Source organism: Acipenser ruthenus, chromosome 13 (genome assembly GCF_902713425.1).
Source record: "Acipenser ruthenus chromosome 13, fAciRut3.2 maternal haplotype, whole genome shotgun sequence".
Classification (NCBI taxonomy): domain Eukaryota; kingdom Metazoa; phylum Chordata; class Actinopteri; order Acipenseriformes; family Acipenseridae; genus Acipenser; species Acipenser ruthenus.
This window is the reverse complement of record NC_081201.1, coordinates 2,703,575-2,728,224: the sequence shown is the minus strand read 5'-3', so window position 1 is coordinate 2,728,224 and position 24,650 is coordinate 2,703,575. Positions and strand designations below refer to the sequence as shown.

Sequence of the window (24,650 nt, the reverse complement as noted above, 5' to 3'; positions counted from 1 at the left end):
ACATCACTGCAGATAATTGTGAACCTATAGCGGTAGCAGTTTTGAAAAAAGCTTTGTTTGGAGAATTAAAAAAAAACCCATCAAACTGCCTTTTACAATTGTGATAGTAAAAACACACATTTAGCATTTAGTTAACTTGATGTTGAAAATACTGCACATTTTAAAGTCGGTTTGAGTGTGAGCAACTCAGTGTCTCAGAGTTAGATTCTTTTCCCTCATTACTGTGCTGGTAAGAGGTACTTGACTACGATTGATCACTCTGTCTCCACCACAGGACCATTTTATTTCTGCCTGATTACTTTATTTTTTTTTTGTACATGACAAATGGTGTAGTTCTGTTATGTTTAAGAAGATGTTGAAACTTAAGTTAGTAATGAGGCCCGTGGGGGTACCTCAGGGAGGCTCGATTGACTCTCGGTTATACAGTAGCTTTCTTTTTCTCCTTCATCTTGTTTCCTTTTAATCTTTTGACTTCCTGAATTCTTCAAACGTTAAGCTGTGAGACTACCAGCACCCACTCATCATAAAATGCCCTTTCTCAGCAAAGTTCCTTGTCTGGGTATTAAATAATAAAAAGTGGATGATACTGTAACATTCTTGGATAAGTTTCTCATGGCTGTGGGATGAGAAAAAAGGGTCTATGAGTGATAATAGATGTGTGTTCAGTTTTCATCAGTACGGCACATCTCATGAAGATAGATGGGGTGAAGATTTAGAGTCAAGGCTCTAACTGACATACACTTTATTGACAGTGTTAATGAAACCATAGGTTATAGGAGGCTGTGTGGTCCAGTGGTTAAAGAAAAGGGCTTGTGACCAGGAGGTCCCCGGTTCAAATCCCACCTCAGCCACTGACTCATTGTGTGACCCTGAGCAAGTCACTTAACCTCCTTGTGCTCCGTCTTTCGGGTGAGACGTAGTTGTAAGTGACTCTGCAGATGATGCATAGTCCACACACCCTTGTCTCTGTAAGTCACCTTGGATAAAGGCGTCTGCTAAATAAACAAATAACCAAGACCTCCTCTGTCCTTCCCTGCTCACAGTAGCGCTACTGTACTTTTGATTAATTGACACACTTTTCTCCTGTTTGATAGCACAAGCTAAATTTATGGAAATATATGATAATTGCATCGTGCAAAAAATAAATAAATACATAAATAAATAAAAATACGTGTATTGCACTGAGTGCCTATGTTGATGCTTTTCAACATTTTTAAAGGAGTTATTGCCAGACCTGGTCACTGTTATGTACAATGTGTGATCTCATCCACTTTTTACTTTTTAAGACTGCTTACTATGCCACTCCATTAATAACAATGGGGAGTGCTATAGCCTGTAGTTATGTGTAGTGTCTCTAGTCAAACAGCGAATCTATGTGAAATCCCTACCAATGGTTTACTTGTCTAGCCATATACACAGAATTGCTAATATTTTACTTTTATGTGTACTAAATAAAGCAGGTTTATCGACTTGACAATACAGTATAACCGTAAAAATCTCAATCAAAATGTATTATGCAAGCAGTTAAGGACCATGTACTGTGCTCTATAACCACAGCATCACCTTGCCTTGGTTGGGCACAAACCTGTTTGAGACCGACCGATAGACAGAGAAGATCAATCCCCTAGTTGTAATGGTGACACGAACTCCCGGTGGAAAGAGGAATGTGTTATTGAATCCGTAAAGCTGAAAGCACAGTACAAACAGCCTCATTTGTTTTAAATATAGCCCCCTTGATAACGTGATTGATTGATTTTGCATACAGACTTAATAAAAAACAGTGGAACAAAATTAACAAGAGGGCTGATCTTCATAGCTCCTCGTTGACTACTGTAGGAGGACTGGAGAGATGAAGATGGCTCTGTTAGTTCTGTTGTCTTAACTGAAAGTGACGGTTAGGCTCCGACTCCCACCATACTGCAGAAGAACTCTTATTTGTCTCATAGTTAGAGCTGGAAAGGCACTGAAAACAATAAATAAATACATCTTTTGGACCATGGCCAGCAGTCCAAATTGAGTGAATTAGTAATCGCTGGTAAACAGCCGAGAGGATATCAAGCCAACTCGATACTGGAAGCTGAAAAATGACTCGGGGAAAGGTCTTAATAAAGAAAAAAAATGATCAGAGAGCGTTGGCTTTGTAAGCCTTCAATACACAGAGTGTGAGAGTGCACTGTATTGTTTATACAGATGACATATGCACTGGAATATGGGTAGTATTGTGCATAACTTCAGGGATGCTGGAAAAGAAATTTATTGCAAGAGGCGCCAGGAGCATTGTGATAATCACCTTTCTGCAATGTTAAATATCCACAGAGAAAGACCTCCTTTTGAAATAAATAAAAAAGAGAGGTATAAACTATCCTCCAGGCTAATTCCTCCCCAGCAGTTTAATCTGACATCTGGATGGATTATCAAGGCTTTGTACTGTACTGTCTTCTCCTTGTATACTGAGACACATCCCAAATTCCCCAATCCACTCCTGCTGTAGATCCTTTCAATGGTCATGTATCAGCGAATACACATGAAACAGTACCGGTGCTAAAGGCTGTGGTGAAAAATCACTCTCTTTCTCTTTTTTTGTTTTTATATATACTGTGTACACAACTCATTTCCAATTACAGTAATGGCAAGGAGTGTGTTCCTGTATCCACTGTTATGCAGTCCCTCACTGGTGACCCTATTAAGAATCCACTGTGTACGTTGGGCTCATTTGTAATAGTTAATGATTTTGCTTACTCTAGCAGAAGAAAAATAGTTTTTTTTTTTTAGCTGGTACCCAGTTAGCATTCTGTAACAATGTCTCATTATATATATATGTTTTTTAAGGCCGGTTATAAAGGGTACGTCCACTTTTGGTTAGACAAATTATATCAGAGAGATGAGAGACCAGGTGGGCAGTACAATGCTTTGTAACATCTTAAAAATAAAGGTTCCTTTGCAGTAATGCCATACTGAAACTATGTGGCATGGTGCACAGCGCGGCAAACTTCCTGTATGAGCAGAGTTATGCTCTCTGCCATATTTCTTGCATATTTGGTTTCTTATTTTAAATGACAGGCTGAATATGAAAGATACATAATAATGTATGAGTGCTTGAAAGATGATAATGTGTATTCAATGTTTTGTGAACTTTGATGCACAAGTGCGCTTTTTAATAATATAAAAAGACATATACAGAATAGAATATTTATTACAGTAGCATTGTGTTTTATTATATACTGAATCTGCCAGGATTCAACTTATTGTTTTTTCATGATTGTGGCTTAATTCACACAGAAAAGAGTTAACAAATATTTAATGGTGTTTTACTTTATGTATGTGTGTGTGTATGTGTGTGTGTATATATATATATATATATATATATATATATATATATATATATATATATATATATATATAATTTTATTTATTTATTTTTTCTTAGCTTTTAAGAAATATGTTTCCTTGCTTAAATTTATAGTATTAATTTCCCTCCATTCTGTGTTAAATGTTTGTTTTATATTTTGGATGTTTTATTTATTTTTTTATTTTCAAGTCAACTTTATGTGGCACATGTTAGATCTGAGAATGGCCAGACCGAAATATATATATATATATATATATATATATATATATATACATATATATATATATATATATATATATATATACAATAAGACGCTCTTGTAAAAGTTACTCGGTCAACCAAACTCCCGCTGAAAGAGAAAAGCAAACAAACTTGATTTCCTGTATTGTTGTGCTGGGACTAGGAAGGAGTGCCTGATTAGTGCATTAGCAGTGTAGCTTATGTCTGAAAAGAGGCTTTTCAGTGTCCCTGGCTTTACAAACAGCTCAAACAGATGGCACTGTCTTTAATGGTGGCAACTGTGTGTGTTAGCCTGTGGTTTTTATTTTATTAATGTGGCAATTTAGCAATCCATCTCGGACTGTTTAACCGCAAACCTCCCTTTTCCCAATGTATGTCATATGTGTATCGTCACACATGCTCTGTGTAGGACTGTGGACGTTTGCTGCGTATTCTGCACTCCTCACTGTAATCAGACCTCTGTCTTGCTAGGTATTCATTCCCGACACTCATCTGCTTGTTCAGTTAGAGCCAAACTCAGTTGTTCTGTTCTAAGTTTGGTCTTCATCAGCATGGCCCTGGTGCCACCACATGATGTCTTCCAAGGCAGGACACAGAAAGCTCCTTCACTTGCCTTTTGTTTTAATAGATTATAATCGTCATTTAATCACATTGAACAGAAAGCTATTGCTAATCCTAAGCTAGCTTTATATCTGAAAGTAATTAGATGGGAGGTGAGACATGTAGTGCCTTTGGATGCAGTGCTTTTTTTTTGCTATAAAGACACTCTTGACTTGCAGATAGTCCATTTATATATTAATGTATAAATATATTTTTTTACTGACACTGTACCATGGCTTTTTAACTATCTGCTGCATTAACTTTATTCTCAAGAAATCAATTACTATATATCTCTTGTAAATGCAGCATATTCAATGTCACATGTCAGGTGTGCTTTTATCACTTTGTTTGCAGCTCCGCAGGAATGGTGTTTTATTGTCTATTTCTAATGTTTTATATTGCCTTCTCACTGTCACTTCTGCTATTCACACCTGTGGCACACCATTGTGTCTACAGTACAGGGGTTGTGTGATTTACAGCTCAATTCAACAAGGCAATCCAATCTCTGGTAATCAGGACTGGTTGTTTGCCACATGTGGTTTACCATGTTTGTGCTCAGAACCGATGCATAATTAATGGACAGATTGATTGAAGTCAATAAACAGAGCTAGTATACAATGGGGTACTGACAGGCTTAGATAAATAGACAGGGATCAATTTCCTGCTCATCTGACTGATCACAATCAAGTACATCTTTGCAAACTCATGTGTCGCCTGACGTGGGCTGGAGTCCTGCAGTTTGTGGTAGGAAGTAATCAGACTGGCTCCAAAGATCATGTTAAAATTGGCATGCATTGTGTATACTTTATTGTATTGTATGGGGCAATGTAGGATACAAAGCATGTGGTAAGCATCTTATTAAAATGTATGATATTTTCTTTTTGTACGTTATTGTCTACTTAATAAGAATTTTATAGGAAATGATTTTGTTTGTATATTAGCAGTTATTTGAGTTTCAACTGTAAACTCTTCTAATTTTACATTTTTCCTACCTTCCTATTCTATGCTGTGCAGAATTTGCTCCCTAAAGTACAGTCAAACCAGTTACTAAGGACACAGGACAGTCCGCTGAGTGGTCTTTATGAGTGAGTTTGACTGTACTTTGTTAGTCATTTAATACAATTCCTAGTACTGGAATACGCCACTGCATTCAGATGGGTTTTAGGACACTGTGGGGGACTTGTGTAACAAAATGTGTACCTCCTGAACTAACAAGGATTTCTCTCTGGTGTTTTTAACAGAGCAATTACCCTGGACAATCAGCTGGTGGTTCTGTCAACGGCCGCTGCGGATGCAGGGCGGTACTACGTGCAGGCTGTTAATGAAAGGAATGGGGAAAATAAGACTAGTCCATCCATTTACCTGAGCATAGCAAGTAAGTAAAGAAAAGGGACATCGTCAAGAATGCACTCCATTAATGGCTGAATCAATTAGTGGTATCCCTCATTCATGTCTCGACCTCCTTCCCAGTTTTGGTTGGGGAGGAGGCTGGGAGACACTGCCATAAGAAGATCTGTTTTATCCTTTTAAAGTATACTTGTTACTGTATTTACTGAGCTTGTGATCATCCAGACCACAGATTCTGGTCCACTCAGGTGGTTTATATAAATGGTTTAAAAAATAAACTTATTTTCTAAGCTACATGATTCCTAATGTATATGCATAATTATATTTGAATAACACACAGTTCTTGTAATGAGTGAAGTGTTGTTATAGGTACTGATGTATTTTAGTATCAATTAGAAAACTGGCTTTTTCAGTAAACGAAGGCTGTATAAAAGAAACATCGTGAACATTCGTGGAGTGTTTTAATTATTCCACAAATGAGAGAGCTCCTGAAGGAGAACATAGTAATAACTGAGTGTTCAGATGTAAAGAAAACCAGGCACTTTGTATACATTTATATTGTTCGTTATCAGAGCTACCTTCTAATAAAGATACCCAGAAGTCACAAATGAATGGTACATTTTCAAAAACATTCATTAAAGTAGGGCTTCATATCCTATATGATCTTTCATAAACGAGCACTTTTAGAATAATATATTCTATTGATAGCTTCATATACTGTGCTGTACTCCCCATTCATTTTTAACCAATTAGAGCAAATTTATTATTTTGAGTTTTTGAACTGGAAATAATGTGAGAAAATAATATTAACCTTATTGGATTTTTAAAGGTGAGTTCAAACACATTGCATTTCTGAAAAAAAGAAATCTCAGCTGACTGTCAAAACAGGTAATACTACTAATTATTGCCCATCGGAAGACGTTTTCAAATTGTTAAATAAAACTGGGAGGATAGCAAGAGATTTTAAATAAGTGCAGAGAATTGCACGGAAAGCTTCATGTTTGATGATGCGAAGCATAATCAAAGATCATGTGAAGCAACCCTGGTTTCAGATGATTGGCCAGTATCTTTTGGTATGCTATGGAATCCATTTTACCATGTATTGGAACTAAATTTCCTGTGCCATTAGAGGAAAAACAGCCCCATAGAAGGATATTACCACCTCCATGCTTGACAGTAGGTATGGGGCGCTTTTTTTTGTATGTTTGATTTTTGTTTCATCACTCCACAAAAACCTTTGACCAGAACTCGCATCCATCATTCAAATGCCGTTTTGCAAACTTTAAGCGATTGTCCTTGTGACGTTTTCCTAGAGTGGCTTTTTCCTTGGCCAGCGACCATTGAGACCTTCACCATGCAATACTCGACCAATGGTTGAAATGGAAACCCCAGTCCCACTTGCAGCCAATTCACTTTGAATATATTTGGCAGTCAATCTCAGATTCTTATTAACCTTCCTCACAATTCTTCTAAACTACTTGTCTGTATTCACAATTGCCAACAATCCCATTCCTCTGGCAAACATGGCTGATGGCCTAATTTTAGACCCTTCTAATATAACCCTGTAAGCGCAACATCGTATCAGCATTGACAGTATAGTATTGTGGACATGATCCTGTGTCTTTCCTGCTGTAAATATAGCAGACTAATAAACAGTTTATGCAATTTTGTTAGTGTTTTTTCTCTCCATTATTTACTGTGTCTGTATCTGAGCTGGTAATTATTTCAACCCTTTAACATTATATGCTGTTACCGTCAATAACGGGTTACATGTGCGCAGTTATTTTTGCTGCATTGAAGATGAGGAGCCAAACTTAGATTTCAGGCCAGAAGCTTTATTTGCTTAGACATTTGAGCAAACATGAATTTCCTGAAAGATTTAAATTGAACTTCAACTTATGCTCACCTATTCCTGTTTGTAATTTCCGGTAAAACACCCTCTTCAATGGGTTTAGCAGGTTAAACAGTTTACAGGAAACCCAGAAGAGTACAGAAAATATACCAAACGTGCTTGCTTTGCTGGGAGAGCAACAAGCCTCCTGGAGAGACGGATGCAGTGTAGCATACTGGTATTATGCAGGGTAGAGGGGGTGGCTCTTTGAGGACTGAATGTACAACACTGCTGACAGATGTTAGAGATGTACTGCAGGTCTATAGAAGCATATTGTTTTATGAATGTTTAATAGGAATCTGAAGTGATTTCAGGTGCAGGAGAGAACAATCTGTGGTCTAGGAAGCCCTGGAGAGGAGCCAGGTTTGCAGAGAATTCAAAGCCAAAAAAAAGATGCGGAAGTGCAGCATGGACTGCCGGGGGCTGCATTTACCTTGTCTGATTAAACTGTCAAGTTGAAGAACTTAAACAGCACTGCTAGAGCAATCGCTGGCCTTGACTTTCTCTCCCCGGCAAAAAAAAAACAAACAAGCCCCCAGGTGCTCATTCAGCAGTGGAGGAGGTGGAGAATCTGGAATTCTGCTAAATGAACCTGTGAGATTCAGAGGGACGCGATCAGATAGAGTCTAGATATACAGAGACTGGTCTATAGACATTTTAGTGAAGAAAAAACTGTCAGGCGCCATGTTTATTTTATTCAAAAGTCTAGCAAGAATGGAAATCTCTGAGTCGTAAAATACTTAAAAGTGTACAACTGACAGCATAGATGTATTGTCAGCACATAGTGCTGTATGAAGCATGTGCTGTAATATCTAAAAAAAAAAAAAAAAGGTCAGTGGTTTCAGTGGTGTTGCATGTGTATTGGGCTTGTAGTTAAACTAGTATAGTATCAGTATGAGATGGGCTTCTCAGTTACAGATACAGCTGTGGGGTGAGGATAGAAACATGCATCTTTGTGTTAGTCTCTTGTCAAACTTATACTCGGGTTTGGCAACAAGTACTAAAGGTTAAAGAGAAAGGAAATATCCCAAGGTGGACTGGATAACTCAAGTGGACAATATCTACTTTTACCCAACTTTAAATGCAGCACAAAGCTTGTGCTACGTTTTATTATAGAAAGGAAAAACGTTTTATGTCGCAAATCAAGTACAGCACACTTATAAGCATGTGCACTTATTAGTTTCTAATTGATGTAAAAACATAACTTATTAGTTATGGCCCACATGGCGTTCCTTGAAGCAGATTGCTATGGCAGGCAGGTTTTTAGTCTGTCTCACGGTTGCACTGTATGCTTCAAATTAGGAATCCACAGCCATGTCTGACAGTCCTTTCTGGTTCATTTGAGCAAGAAATACAGAAGAAAAGAAGGGAGACAAATAAAGCATGATGAAATTATTAAGATGTAAATCACATAGTTAAGATTTAATGAATACATCCATAAACACTTTAGAATGCATTTCCTTGTGACAGATTAGGCTTTCACAGAGCCAGTTTCCAGCAACTAGCGTTCTCTCCGGGGGCAGGAGATGATATTAATGGTGATTGTTTTAACGCTTGCTCTAAAATGAAAAGGAGAGGAGCAAACTCTATAGCTGTCTCTCTGTTTTATTTTATTTTTCTAATAGCCAGCTTTTCAATACAGTATGTGCACAGGTTTTAGCGTGTTCAACCAGTTTGCGTATTCATGCTTTGGTACAGCCACTGTTTCTTTATGCATAGCTTTCAGTAAGTAAATGAGTATGTTTATTTATTTAAATGGCACCTTCCATACAGCAGTATGAAATATATAGTACTAAAAGGAACTTCCATGGTAAAAACCTACTCAAAATGTCTGTCTGCTAAGTTTCTTTCAGCAAAACTACGCTTTTTGTTTAATGTTCCAAACGTGAGGAACTGGTATTTAGTTACACTTGTTTTTTGATGATTTGTCATCTGCAATTTGGATGCAGAAGGAGTCTTTAAAAGTAAATCCAGTTTGCGTTTTAGGATGCTTGCGAATCAGCCTGTGAAGCCTTTGAAGAATTTAGTGAAGCCTAATAATAATACTAAATGGAAACCTCCTTGATGATTCCTTTGAAATGTGCATGCATATAGATGACAGCTATTACATTTCTTATCAGTAGCTTTAGATCTGACATTCAGCAGTCGTTATTAAGAGAAGAATAGGAATGCTGTGCAGTATGTCAGGATCTGTTTATTGCTCTTGTAACTAAAACACGGATGTCCTAATCCTCATGTATTAGTGTTTTGTTTTTTTTGTTTTTTATTGCAAGACTGTGATCATTGATTTTCTCTGCTGTGATCAACAATAAATACAGCCTGCAAAGGATCACTTCTGTTTTTCATATTTAATTTACTCTGGAGATGAAAAGAGTGTGTTAAAGCAGCACTAGCTATATGTAAAGGATCATGCACCACTTGCATAGCCCTATAGTCAAGAACTGGCAGCAGAAAGTACATTGGTTACATTAGATAAGTGATCAATATATAAGTGACTACTGGGAAACCCAAGACTTTAGTGTATTAGGATCAGTATGATATCAATGTCTTGCCTGTGTAACAAACATTTAGTTTTTATTGGATAGCTCCATAGTGTGTATTATATTTGTTCTCTAACATGGATGTTTATTTATTTTTCATAGCATGCTGTTGTGAAATAAACTAGGTCAGCATAAAATAAGCAAGCAAGGGTGTCTACTTTAATTTAGCTGGGCAAAATCCCCTGTCGTCTTGTGGCTAAGCCCCCAGGTCAAATAGTCACAAGTCATTGTGTGGCTAACCTGAATTTCAAATGTATAACATTCCTACATAATGCATTTTACGTTTGGTCTTGAAGTTGCTGCACAGTGCGCCACAGTATGTGAGTTTGTGTCAAGCAGCTATTTCTGTTTCAACTGGCATTCAGACTGGATGGAAAATGGAATTTTAGAGTTCACTGTAATTGGTGAACTCTAACAGTATTGCCAACACACACACACACACAAAAATCCTGCCTTTTTCTGGGTTTAAATAACCTAATGAAGCTGTTCCCATGCATGACATTGTTAACAAAAGGGATTTGAAAGAAATGTGATTAAAATTGCTTCTGGTCATTTTTTTTTTGTTTGATGCTCTGAATGCTGCAGAATCCCAGGTGCCTAAGCAATTGAACACAGCTTTTGTGTTTTGTGGTCTGGTTATTTTCTACAGGCTAGTTTTCAGAGGATGGGTTGGGATTTCGAGACCAAACGCAACCTTGTATTAGCGAGTTCTCCACCTGGAAATAAAGATAACTAAAAAAGACTGGATTTTAGTAAACTTCAATAGGACACACAAAGCTCTCCGGCATACCCTGCAGTAATGCTATCTGGCAGGGAGGGATTTCAAGCGATTTGCTTTTTGTTAAAGCATGGCACTATTGACTCATAAACATCTTCTTTGTTGTTTTTGCTGTCATGCTTCATAATGCCACACATGTGGCTCCTTTTACAGTAGCTTCAGGGATTATTGTGGATTGAGACTTCTAAACACTGGTACTGTAACACTGTACTGTAGCTCAATTCAGGTGGCACAAGGGGGTCTTTTTGATGAATTGATGATAAACCACTGTTTACTTTGAGGACATTAACCATTCCGTGACTCTCTTTCGAAGAGCAGGGAGCTGCAGTACATTGGAGTGTACTGACCTTATTACAAGTCTAATTCAATGTTAAAGTTCCTACAGAGAAGAGTAAAAACACCTGCAGAATGTGGAGAGGATAATCATTTGGAGAGTGGGCTCATCATGGTTTCCACAGCAGGGTTTGCACAACTAGTTCTTAGTTCTGTCCAGCGCTTGGTCTTGCATGCTGTCCAGCTTCCTTATCATGCATCCCCATGTTGCATAAAGCATTTGACAGCTGGCTGTGGCATTACAGTGAACCCATGCACCAGGTGCACTGTCCCCTAGGTTTATATAGACATGCTATGTAACACAGACTAATTATGTTTATGTTTGAATAAAGGATAATGCACTCAACTTGGCATTTATCATTTGCATTGGACACTTGCTTCCAGGCTTCTCAAAATGCTCCAGATTAATCTGCTCGATTTAATTAGAGCTAGGTTCAATAAGGTGTGCCTGGAATATTTCACTGCCGGGAGGAGATCATAAGACAGCGTGCACAGTAACTGTATGTCCATTTAAAACCATCCACCGTTTAACAAAAAAATCTGACACATTTTTACATTGTGAGTTTAGTGTAACGGTGAATTTTGTATTTACAACCAGGGTGTGTGCTCCTAGCATACTGTGCTTGTTAACTGATCAAACATCTGCCTGATTTTAGACAGGTAACCCTGTTAACTTTGTTAGTCTTTATTTGATTATTTTTTCTTATCATGATAAAATTGGTGTCCAACACATTTTCAGTTCAGATTTTCTTGTCCCCAGTAAAATAAATGTTTAATGCTTCTTTGGTCTTGGGAGTCAGACTTTTAGATGTGTCATATTTTTTATGCTGCTATGAAGATTTTTATTTTTTTACCAAGAATAAATAATTGTTATAATATGATAAAGAGGGCTCTAAGGTTTCAAAATTGATTAAAAAAAAAACTGATTCTGACATTTTGTCTCTCCGTTTTTATATACATTTATTCTTCATTCATTTAGCCAGCATGTGTGAGTCCGCCACCCGCCACCACTTCTACAACAGCTAGCATCTCGTAAACTATTTCAGCTTGCAAATTGATATTATCACTGTCATAGGAATTCCTCAGGCAAAATCTGTTCGCATATTTTCAGTGTTCGATATATATTTCCACAAACTGCTTGAGTATGTGGCCAACGCATTTCTCAACCCTCCAACACCATTCTACCTCTCTAAAAGCTGTCTTCATCGTTGAAAGAGTGCTCACCGTTATGTCAATACAGTAATCAAGGCAGGCTTTTCTAATGTCCCTTGTATAGAGAAGGATCTCTTCTCACTGCATCTGTCACAATGCTGATTGCATTTCTGCTTTACGGACTGAAAGATCCTGAGCTGTGTGGGGAATTGCTGCGATGAGGGGAAAAAATAATTGGACATTCCAAATTGGGGAGAAAGTCGGGGGTAAAATAATTGAGCACACTAAATTTAAAAAACAAAAATCAAAGTAATCGAATCATCGACCTTGTTCACAACATCTAAAGCAAGTTTGCTGCAGTATAACTAAGTTTTGTGCAGGTGGCAGAGTTGATGGAAAGCTGTGACCAACCAGGCTCAGTGGCAGTGCCGTTGTTGTTTTTGAGGGATGTTCATGGTCGATTATCTTTTTTTTTGATTATCTTTTTTTTCTGTGCCTAATGTACCAGATTACTTTCTGAAACAAACATCTCTGGTTCAGCAGCTCCCACTTAGAGGAAAAGTTATTGTCGGGTAATGGCACCCCTCCCCTGATGAAAGTGATTAAAGTGATCTACAGCGTGCATAATTAACCCATGTATGCTGCTGTCAGTATATGTTTGTGGCAGCTTGTGTACGGAACATGGCCATTGCTTTTTCACTCGGATAGAATTAAAAAACACAGTGGAGATAAGGAAGAGATCAAGGCTCTATTAATCTCTCAATATTTATTTTGTATTCTTCCACAATCCTTCTGCTGTTCGTAATTGTGGCGAAAAAAATAAATAAAATGCTTCAGTAATCCCTGTGCCAAGGTCAGTCAGTTGGAAGCCTCTGATTCCTGTGATGTTAATACGGGTTGGGGATTAATAAATCCTCCGTGATGGTTTTGTGGTGGGGTGGGGGGGGTGGTGGGGTGGTGGGGTGGGGGGGGGTGGGGGGGGGGGGGGTTTAGGGAGCAGTCAACAGATATGGGAATGCCTCCCTGTAGAATGAGATTGAGGATACGGATTACAAATGTTTATTAGTCTAAACCCAGCATGGTCCCTTTAAAGCTGGTGTGTGTGCCTGTCTGTGTTTGTCAATAATCTCACATACAAGATTTTGATTTTGTAATCCCATATAACGTATGACCCAGTGGTTAAAGGTATAGATCATGTAAATGATCTCACTCACAAAATGTATCTACTCTATAATCTCCATTGCAGGATTATTACAGTACAGCACTGTAGTTCCAATGCTGTGGCAGTTGGGAGTTTTAGAAAGTGCTTACAGTGGACTAATTAATAAGGGAAGCTTGCACGTTTTTTGTAAATCTGCCTCCAGTGTCACCACTTCTTCAGCAGCTCATATCTAATAAACATGGACACCCACTTCATATTTGCAATGTAACTTTTTGCTTTCCGAATGATAAAGATCGAACACTATGATATTGGCTTCGTATCTGCTGCTTCATAACTGCACACCAGGAAACGAAATCCAGAACTCGCATGTGACGGCCTGCAAACGATCCTGCAGTTACCAATGTTTCGATTTTTGAGAAAATACATACATGTGGCGGGTTTCGTTTTCTGCATGCATTTGAATGTATTAAAATATCCTCGCGCTAATAATACTGCAGTTCTGACTTGTCTCATCTTTGTGTTTTTTATTCAATTAAAATATCCAGCAAGAGAGACACAGAGACTGATGTCCCATTGATATGCCAAAGAACAGCATGAATATAACTTGCGTCAGTGCCCTGTGGGAGATGTGCTCTATAATATATTTATATATATATATATATATATATATATATATATATATATATATATATATATATATATATATATATATATATATATATATATGTATATATATATATATGTGTGTGTATATATATATATATATATATATATATATATATATATATATATATATATGTATACATATATAATGTGTTCCTCTGGTACTGTATTGTAGCTGACAAAGCTAGGAATCATTCAAACCAATACAGTCTCCTTTCTTTGCCTGCCTTTAGTTGAGTACATCCCAAGCATATGTCATGCAACCTTTTGGCTTATTATTTCTAAGATGTATATTTTTATACAGAACTATGAAGTAACAGTAATGAAGGTGATTTATTTAACCTGTCTTGTTCTCCCAATCGGTTTCTGTGTTCAGACAGCACATGCAGGGAGTAGTCCTCATTGGGAGAATATATCCAGCTGTATATCCTGCGTCTTGTACTGTATTTTACTGATCGATCACTAGAAAGCTTTTATTTTAAGTGACAGCGCCTCTTGTTCATGTTCATGTTTCTTTGTACCGGGGGGGGGGGGGGGGGGATGTGGTGGATTGTTCAAAAGTCCTGTCTTTCAGCTCCAGCGAACCAGATTAAAAGCTGACACTGCTTCAAGTCAGTTTGGTGTTTTTTCTTAACAGAATCCCTCATGTATTGTGTTCAATATCTCACAATCAGAACACAGGAGGAGTCCTTCGTGAAATGCAGTCAAGAATTTCTGAAGCACAGCATTGCTTTTCCCCTAAAAAGGGTGAAATGCTGCCTACCTGCATTGTAGCTATTTGTATTAATACAGACGTGTCACAGTCAGCCCCTTACCCGCTGTCATTTAAAAAAAAAAATAATAAAAAAAAAAATAAAGCTTGAAAGTGTATAAAATAAAAGTTAACTTGGAATTAGTTCTGGATCAATGACATCAGCACCCAAAAAAAGAACCACCTGCAAGAAAGAAAGAAAATAAGACATGAGATATGAATAGCTAAGTGTCCTTCATGTGTAGCCTATACTTTTTTTAGCCTGTACAAGGTGTACATTTATTCGTATCAGGTGTCAAATTAGGATGATGAAAGTCTCAAGGCAGGAGTTTTCTCACACAGTACTGCCACCGATGATCAGAGACCATTTTCAATTTACTGTAATGTTTGATTTGCAAACTTTTCAATCCTAAGTAGTTCCAACTTTTATTATTAGCAAGCTTGTTTGGGAGGGATGTGCTGTCAGATGAATTTTATCCTGCTTCCCTAAAAGAGAGGCCCTGCGTGCATTGTGGACTGATGCCAAAGCTCTTGTTTATGAGGAACTGGTGCGCCATGTCAGAACTATGCTCCGAAGTTTCTCTCCTGTTCGTTTGTAAGGAATACACAGTTCAGGGGTATACCGGATGTACAGAGTGTACACATAATAAAAATAATGAATAAAGGGTTGTTAACACTGACGCGGCGCGGGCAGTTTTTTTTTTCAGTTTCCCATTATAGTTAACCTAAGTGTTCACAGAGGACGCGGTGCAGGCGGTGCTGAAATTTACTTTCGCTCCTGAAGTGAACTTTTCAGTTGCTGCGTTGTATCAACCTTTGAGAACACAGAAGCAAGCAGCTCATCTGCTCATCTCCCCCACCCTCTGACAGGTATCAGAGCAGAGAAATTATGGAGGAATTGATCAGTGGGGGGTTGAGACCATTTATTTTCCTTTAACATGTTTTCTTTTGTTGTTGTTTAATTGTATGTTTGTATATATGACATAACGTGCCATTTAAAAAAATACAAAACATTCAGCAACTTGACAGAGGAGCAAGCTGCTGAAGAGACAGAAGAAGAAAATGAAACCGCGTCGTCTCCATTTACTTACAAAAAGTTTTGTGTGATTACTTAAACAAACAACCAATCTTTCTCGAGGGCTGATGGCTTCTCTCCAGTTGGTATTTTTATATGCAGCTTTGGTCCCACCATATCAAGCACCTCCTTGAACGGATCACTGTTCATTCTTAAGTACTGGAAGGATCTTGCACTGTTCTGTTTCAGTTCTTGAACTAAACGGTGGTACTCCCCAAACCTTTTTTCTTTTTTGGTTAATTTCATGTACCCACTTTCTCCTTTTTAGTTTTCATTTTCTATTCAGGAACATCCGCCTCTTCCTTGGCGATCGTGTCCATTTTCCCCCGCTTCTGCAGTGTCTATAAAATCCCCCAAAAATTGCTTGCCATGCCTGCCGCCCCCGATTCGATATTCGCGGCGTGTTCAGTGTGAACACAAAAAATCTGCCCGCTGCCCGCGCCACGTCCAGTGTGAACGACCGTGTATGCTTCTTGTGAGGTGCTATTGTCTGTCTTTCCCAGACAGTAATCTTGGTTGCTTACTGTTCCAGTTTGTTTTTCCCTGTTGCTTTTCAAGACCACCTGACAGCCCTTCCATTGTCATACAGTATGTGCTGATACTATCCTTAAACAGTTCAGCAGCCTTCCAAGTGGCATGTTTGTTTGGTTTCACATTCTACTGTGCAGAAAAACAAAATGTTTGTATTTATTTATTTATTTTTTGATTTAGGTGATTCTATGGGTAGTCATTTAAAGGATAAAAGTGAATTGTAAAAAAATGACAGAATGTGACATATTCCATACTGCTTAATAGTTCTAAATGGCAGAGGTACCGTGTCAGAACAGCATGCTATTTATGAAGCGTTGGCAGACACTTCATTAGAATGACTGACATGGTAAATTGGCAAGGTCAACAGGTGGCAATGTGGAGGAATACGGGACTTGCGTGACCCATGCCACCAGGAGGTGGGCTGTACAACGAGGAGAAAGAAAATAACCTTCAATATAGAAATCCCAGAACTGAGTGTTAAAGACATGCCCTAGAGTGACCCGCTACCCGCTAATGATTTTATTAACGATGTCATGGGGTGCAGTTAGATATATCCTTGTTATTCCAGGGTCTTTATGGCAAACAGCAGGGATTAGTGTTCTCATTTCAACAAAATATTTTAAGCTTTTGAGCTTGTTGTCAACAAAAGAGAATTGCATAGAACTTTTTTTTTCAGATTTCTTACAGAGGTGAGGTGTCACTCACAGAATTAAGTAAATGCAGAGCGAATACCAAATGAAGGGAAGAGGGTTTGGAAAGAGATAGAAAAGCAGGGGGCTGATTTGTGGAGCAAGAACTATATTATTTGTGAAGTGAGGCCGCAACCTGGCCTCACACACAAAACTAACACACAACCCTATCTTAACTGTGATCAGACTGTGTACTTGAGGGATTCCGAGGACAGAATGGTTTGGGGGTTCAGGTCAGGATAGAGGGGAACCCACAGGACAAGCATGCGAAGAAGCCCTTGTGGCACCTGCCTGCATGCACCTGCCTGCATGCACTGTAAATCCTGGAAATAAATGTAGAATTGTAAATTCAGTCCTTGCATGCTCCCTCATCCTTACCAGAACATTAAAATACAGTATGTGGGCCAATTCCTCCAGTGAGGATTAATACATTTATTTTTGGTCCTCACAGCATTACGAATAGACAAGGTAATGATGTATAAATAACCTTATAGTCTTTTGTAGAACGTTTGTTAATGTGAAAAATGAAGTGATAACACTAGGGCTAGGGGGGATATGGCTCCCCCATAAGAATAAGAGCCCCTGTTTAACAGCTAGAATTAGTATGCTAGGAGAACTGTCTTTTATGTTAAAAGTCATAAAAGCTCATGTGTCAGTAAAAGCCGTTTATTGTTCTATTTTTGCATCTGCAAGCCAATGGAAATCAAATTAAGCCTAAGGCTTCTGTAAATATGGATTTAAAAGACTTGTAGTACAATAGGCACCGATAATAGCATACCATTGTTAAACTCTTTGGTACTGCCCAAGGCTTTTTAAAAAGACGAGGGTGGGGTTCAATAGCTGCACACATAATAGGTGACCTCGATTGCTTCAAAACAAGAAAAAGGATCATTGATTCACTGTGGTGCATTGTGCAAACGGGTATCGAGACTTAAGAAAAACAATCTGTTTTCCAGCAGATAAAATACATACAGGCTTTTCATCTGAATCGGCTCCCCATGCATCCTTTACGATCGGATGGCAAACATGTAAACAAGCACGTGGTGGGTTAATGTGAGAGAGCATCATAAATGCATAGGCTGTCTGAGGATAGCTTCAGGTTTATTGCAGTCTCAGTCAAATATGTATTGACGTGCTAGCCCTCTTTAATTTAGCCGAGATAGCTGTTGTCTTGAACCACTATCAACCCCCTCATCCCCCCCCCCCCCCCCCCCCCCCCGAGCATCTCCAACTGAATTGCAAGAAGGGAGCTTCAGAGTACGTAAAGCTTTGAGGTGTTATTTGCTGCCACCCAAGTGGCTAGCAGTGAAGAACCAGCCGAATAAACAAGGAAGGAATACATCAATAAGAATCCGAAGCAAAAGACCAAGAATGAAATGAATGCCCAACCCCAGGACTGTAACCCTGTCCAGCTGTATTCATGTATGTGCTTTCTAAATGAGGACTGAGCTGATAAAGCTCCGAGTGAGAGTCCAGTGACACCTGCAGTTCATGAGTCTGAGTCTGGGTGGGAACATGGAAATATCACCAGTATTTACCTGGTGGGAAAAGAAAAATAAATAAAAGCGAGCCAGCGGGACATGTACTGTATGTACTGACTTCCTGTGCTGCTCGTTGGAAGAAACATGCACTCTGTCTTCATTTAACATGCTTCTAAACCATTCCCACCAAACAGTTCGAGGTGTTCTCATTATACAGAGGTCATAGGAAAGGCACTGCTAGGGTTTCAAGAGCACGCTGTGGCATGGAGCAGTTTACCTTAAAACTGGAAATCAGCAGGCAAAGCACAACTCGTGTTATGGAGCTTATCAGCTTGTGATCCAAGAATATGCATGCTCTGCCTTGTTAATTAAAGAAGAAGTAAAGAAGACTCTGGTTTTTTTTCCCCCAGAGGTCTTTGAACTGCTCTTTCATTTGTTGTTTTTCTTGGAGTGAATTACGTATGTAGAGATCGTGCGTTAGATTATAGATTGTGTAGCCAAAGACCCCACCCAGGTTGAAAGTAAGCGGTCGTCTCCATCTGTGCCAAAGAAAAAAACTGTAAAGCCCATGATATATGTCACAAATGCCCTGTGTACCTGTGGGTGTGTGTGAGAGTTTGGGTTCATGGACTCATGTGTACGGAGCTCCCCCGCCAGAATCAACTAACACACAAGCTCTAAGACCATCTGCACTGTATATAAAGTGCCTGAATGGATTTAGAAGAATTAAATAGCCTTCTCTTCAGTGCTTTAAAGGACCCCCCCTGCTCCTGCATGTCCCAGGTGTAACACACAAAGTGCAAGGCTTCCGTGAGACGCAGAACTCACCATCCTCAGAGTTGAGCAGAACAGATAAGAAAACCTGAGAGTCCGAAACCTTTGGAGGTAGTTGTGAGCTGCTGGAGTGAAAGGGAGCAAGGGAATTCTTGGTTGTGCTGCAATTTTTATTTAGCAACCACTTTAGGTATATGGCAAGCTCTGCAACAGCAGCGCTAAAACTCAATGATAACAACAGAGACCTTCAGTATTTGGTTGAAAGGGATATACAGCACTGTAGGTCCCTTTTAAAAGCTATTTGTCTTATAGGCCTCTTAATAGAAAACATAGTCCCACAATCAAACTATATATAGAGGCTAAAACAATCTATTCCCTCATATTATTTTTGTATGTTTATTGTAATAGAGTTTTACTTGCCATTGCCTGCTCATCTTAAAGGAAAGTCAAATCTACACAACCCTATAACCACTCTCATGAGGTGTTGATGGTAAAACACTGCTGTTGGCACATTTAAATATTCTGTGTTCACATGGTAATTGTGAACACAATTTTGATTCAGTTGGATTTGGTTCAGCAACAGCAGCTATTGTGCGTCTACCTCTTTCTATCTCCCTGAGAAGTTATTTTTATCAGTCTACCAGGCCTTAGTGCTGCCTGTTGTTTCCTTGGACACGTCTGAATCTCTCCCTCTTGTATCCCGCCAATCAGCTCTCTCATTGTTCTGTGATTATATTCTTCAACCTCTTGCCAGCTCTTCCTCCAAGTGGCCCAGCCCCTTTCCATTGATTCATCTTTGCCTTTTCAGACAACATAAGAACATAAGAAATTCTAGAATGAGAAAAAGCCATTTGGCTCACCTGTGCTCGCTCGCTTAATGCAAGCATGGTCCATTAACACTCAGGAGAGGAAAAACAAAAAAAACCCTAACCATTTAATAAGTAGGGGATATGAAACCTCGAGGAATCCTTGGCTAAACGGACTGCCATTCTTCCAGGCGGCTAGCTAAAGATCTTATTATGGTCACAGAGAGGGTTATACAATGTTGTTCATAACTGCATCCAGTCTAATCTTGAAGGATCTGATAGTCTCTGCTTCAACAACTCTGTCCGGCAGCCTGTTCCAATGGTTCACCACCCTTTCTGTGAAAAAGCTCCTTCTCCCCTTGGTTCTGAATATGCCCTTCAGCTTCCACATGTGGCCCCTGGTTCTGTTCTCTGTGACCTGTGAAAAATAATTCTCAGCAATTAGTTTGTTAAACCCCTTGACAATTTTAAATACCTCTATTAAGTTGCCTCTTCAATCCAGGAATTAATCGTGTTGCTCTCCTCTGTACTCTCTCAAACGCCTCAATGTCTTTCTTATGATATGGGGACCAGAACTGGACACAATATTCTGGGTGTGGTCATGCCAGTGTATTGTATAATTTTAATATGACTTCTCTTTATTTGAATTCCTGTCTTGGCTATATAACCTAACATTCTATTTGCCTTTTTTTTAAAAGCTTCTCCTCACTGTCTAGATGCCTTAAGAGATTCATCCACTACTACCCCAGAGTCCTTTTCATACACTGGCTCCTCGATTTCGTTACTATTCATGCTGTACTTGCCTCTAATGTTTTTGTGCAAGACTTTGCATTTATTCACATTGAAATTCATCTGTCATGTGTCAGCCCAAGCTTCAATCTGGTCTAAATCTCTTTGTATTATTAAAGTTGCTGATTGGGAGTTGGCTACCCCTCCCAGTTTTGTGTCGTCTGCACATTTGCATAGTTTACTGGTTATGTCTTGGTCCAAGTCATTTATATAGATTAAGAATAGCAATGGTCCCAATACTGATCCCTGTGGTACCCCACTTGTTACGTTACTCCAGTTTGATGCCTGGCCTCTAATTATAACTCTCTGCTTTCTATCTTGTAACCAGTTTTGAATCCATGCTGCTACTTTACCATTTATTCCTACTGATTTAATCTTTTGTGCGGTACGTTTTCAAATGCTTTTTATGCATTTGTAGATTATGTCATATGTACAATCCTTGCCCACTCTAGTAGTCCTTAGTATAATTTCCATGGATTTTACATATGATTGATGTTAAACTTGTAGGTCAGTAGTTCAGATTATATCGGGCCCTGGGGATTTGTTTATTTTAAGTGCTGCTAGCTCCCTTAGTATTTCATTCTCTTTTATAACAAACTCTGGTAATGATGTTTGTGTACATTCTGTTAACCTTGGTATATTGTATAAATCCTCCTTTGTAAATACTTGTACAAAGTATTGATTAAGTACATCTGTCATTTGTTTGTCTTAAGTTACTAAATTACCACTGCTGCCACGAAAACTACTGACTTCCTCTTTCTGTTTCCTTTTAGCACTAACATATTGAAAAAATCCTTTTGGATTAAGTTTGCTATCTGCCGCTACTTGTCTCTCTAGTTCTCTTTTCGCTCTCCTGGTCTGCTTTTTAAGGTCTCTACAGGCCTCTCTGTATTCTATTTGTGAGAGGCTGCTCCCTTTGATTTAATAGAAAGATATAATTTTATTTTATTTTTAATACCCAGCTCAAAAGATCGATTTACCCATCGTGGGGTTTCTTTTCTTGCTTTTACCTTTTCTCATTTTTGGGATAAATGCATCCTGCATTTCTAACATTGTATCCCTAAATGTAATCCAATTGTTTTCAGCTTCATTATGTATTAGTATTCCTTTGTAATCTGCTCTCCTGAAGTTGTAAACCATTGTGTTTGATTTATGTATTGCACTGGATTTATTTAACACAAACTTTATCATATGATGGTCACTTATTATTATTATTATTTTTATTATTATTTATTTCTTAGCAGACGCCCTTATCCAGGGTGACTTACAATTGTTACAAGATATCACATTATACATTATTTCACATTATACAGATATCACATTATTTTTACATACAATTACCCATTTATACAGTTGGGTTTTTACTGGAGCAATCTAGGTAAAGTACCTTGCTCAAGAGTACAACAGCAGTGTCCCCCACTGGGGATTGAACCCACAACCCTCCGGTCAAGAGTCAAGAGCCCTAACCACTACTCCACACTGCTGCCCTTATTCCTAGTGGTTCTATTACCTGTAAGTTGGGTATCCTTGCTTCATTGTTTGTTAATACCAAATCTAGACATGAATTGTATCTAGTCAGGGCATTTACCGTGTGCGATAAGATAATAACTGTTGTCTGAGGTCATGTGGTCCCAGCTTATGTTTTGGGAAGTTGAAGTCTCCCATAATTAGGATGTCCCCTTCCTTACTTATTTTATTCATGATTGCATATACGTTTTCGTTTAGTGATTCAGAACTTGGGGGCCTATAACAGACTACCGCTATTAAACCTTTAGATTTGATTTCATTTAATTTATTCCATATTGATTCATTGTTGTTGCCATTACTTTCCAGTGTTTCCCATTCCAAGTCATTTTTAATGTATGTTGCGATCCCTCCTCCTCTTTTATTGGATCTATCTTTCCTAACTAACCTGTATCCTTCCATGTTAAACTCGTCTCCCATCGTTTTGGAGTTAACCAGGATTCCGTTATTCCTATGATGTCATAGTTATCCACTGACTGCGGCTTCTAATTCTAGAAATGCATTTCTAATGCTTCTTGCATTTAAATATTTCAATATTTATGAGCATTGGCAACAATGTGGTTGCACTTGGTTGTTTGCTTTGTAGTTTGTAGTGTAGCTCCTTCCTGCCTCCCAAGTCCCTAGTTTAAACTCTGCCTGATTACTCTGTTAACTGTCTCCCCCAGTGCACTGGATTCCCTCCTGTTCAGGTGCAGCCCATCCCACCTGTACAGACCATGCCCCGTTGAGAAGGTTCCCCAGTGCCCTGTAACTCTGTGCTCCTCTTGCCTACACAAGTTTTTTAGCCACGTGTTAAAACCTCTAATCATCGCTTGTTGTCCAGGCCCTGCGTTTGGCACCGGCAGTATTTCCGAGAAAACTACTGTAGGAAGTAAGTTACTTTGTTTGAGCCTCCATACTTTATACTGTACATTCATCCACTGAGCATCCATACCTTATACTGCACATTCATCCACTGAGCATCCAAACATAATCATCATGATCTCAACTGATTATTATTTGTAATTCCGCTTTTCCCCTAGCGCTTTTTTTACTTAACAAAATCTAACGCAGTGTGTTTCAAAAAAGCTTTGACTTTGTTATATTTTTAAGTTCACAGATTTTGTTAGATTGTATATTAAACCGTTCCACTTCAAGACACACATTCTTCTGTGGAAGTGGAACTTGCTTTTCCCCTCCTAGCACATCTGGGATCCTGGAGCGCTTAATGTGTCATTGTTATTTGTTTATTTAGCAGATGCCTTTATCCAAGGCGACTTACAGAGTCTAGGGTGTGTGAACTATGCATCAACTGCAGAGTTAATTACAATTACATCTCACCCAAAAGACGGAACACAAGGAGGTTAAGTGACTTGCTCAGGGTCACACAATGAGTCAGTGGTTGAGCTGGAATTTGAACTGGGGACCTCCTGGTTACAAACCCTTTTCTTTAACCACTGATTTTGGTGTTTCATTTGCCAAGTCAATCTGGCAGTTTCTCAAGGGAGGTACATGCATTTTGTTACAGTGGGCAGTGTAGTTAGAGTAGAACTGCATAGCCTGTCATATTGCACATGGGAGGGGAGGTAGAGCTTCTGAATTTGCTACATGACACACATTTATGTAAAGAAAAAACAACGAAGCACGCCACAGTCACAGATAGAGCCGTGTCTAAAATACTGTGTGATAACTAGTGCTATACCAAATGATTTATTAAAGGTAGAACTCAACAAAACTCAAGTCACGTACCGGTAGGCAAACTCATCTTCAGCAAATGCTTCAATTTTTAATGAACAGTTTAATAAACAGTATAGTGTGTTTGTAGTCTATAAATTTAATTATAGGTCAAATACATAATTAATTCCAAGCATAGTTTAATAAACTATACACCTACTGTAGATTGCTGTTTTACAGATCTGTAGGAAGTAATTATATATGCAGGCACTGAGTTATATACAGTGCCTTGCGAAAGTATTCGGCCCCCTTGAACTTTGCGACCTTTTGTCACATTTCAGGCTTCAAACATAAAGATATGAAACTGTAATTTTTTGTGAAGAATCAACAACAAGTGGGACACAATCATGAAGTGGAACGAAATTTATTGGATATTTCAAACTTTTTTAACAAATAAAAAACTGAAAAATTGGGCGTGCAAAATTATTCAGCCCCCTTAAGTTAATACTTTGTAGCGCCACC

The 24,650-nt window shown here is 38.6% G+C and overlaps 1 protein-coding gene across 2 annotated transcripts in view; it reads left to right on the top strand.

The window, feature by feature from the left end:
- Positions 1-24,650, top strand: part of LOC117417757 (protein sidekick-1-like) — a 251,634-nt gene that overhangs the window by 145,650 nt on the left and 81,334 nt on the right. For both annotated transcript variants that reach the window (XM_059035447.1, XM_059035446.1), the window contains exon 6: positions 5,431-5,564. In XM_059035447.1, coding sequence (XP_058891430.1) covers positions 5,431-5,564 — 134 coding nt within the window. The remainder of the gene's footprint in view (positions 1-5,430; positions 5,565-24,650) is intronic.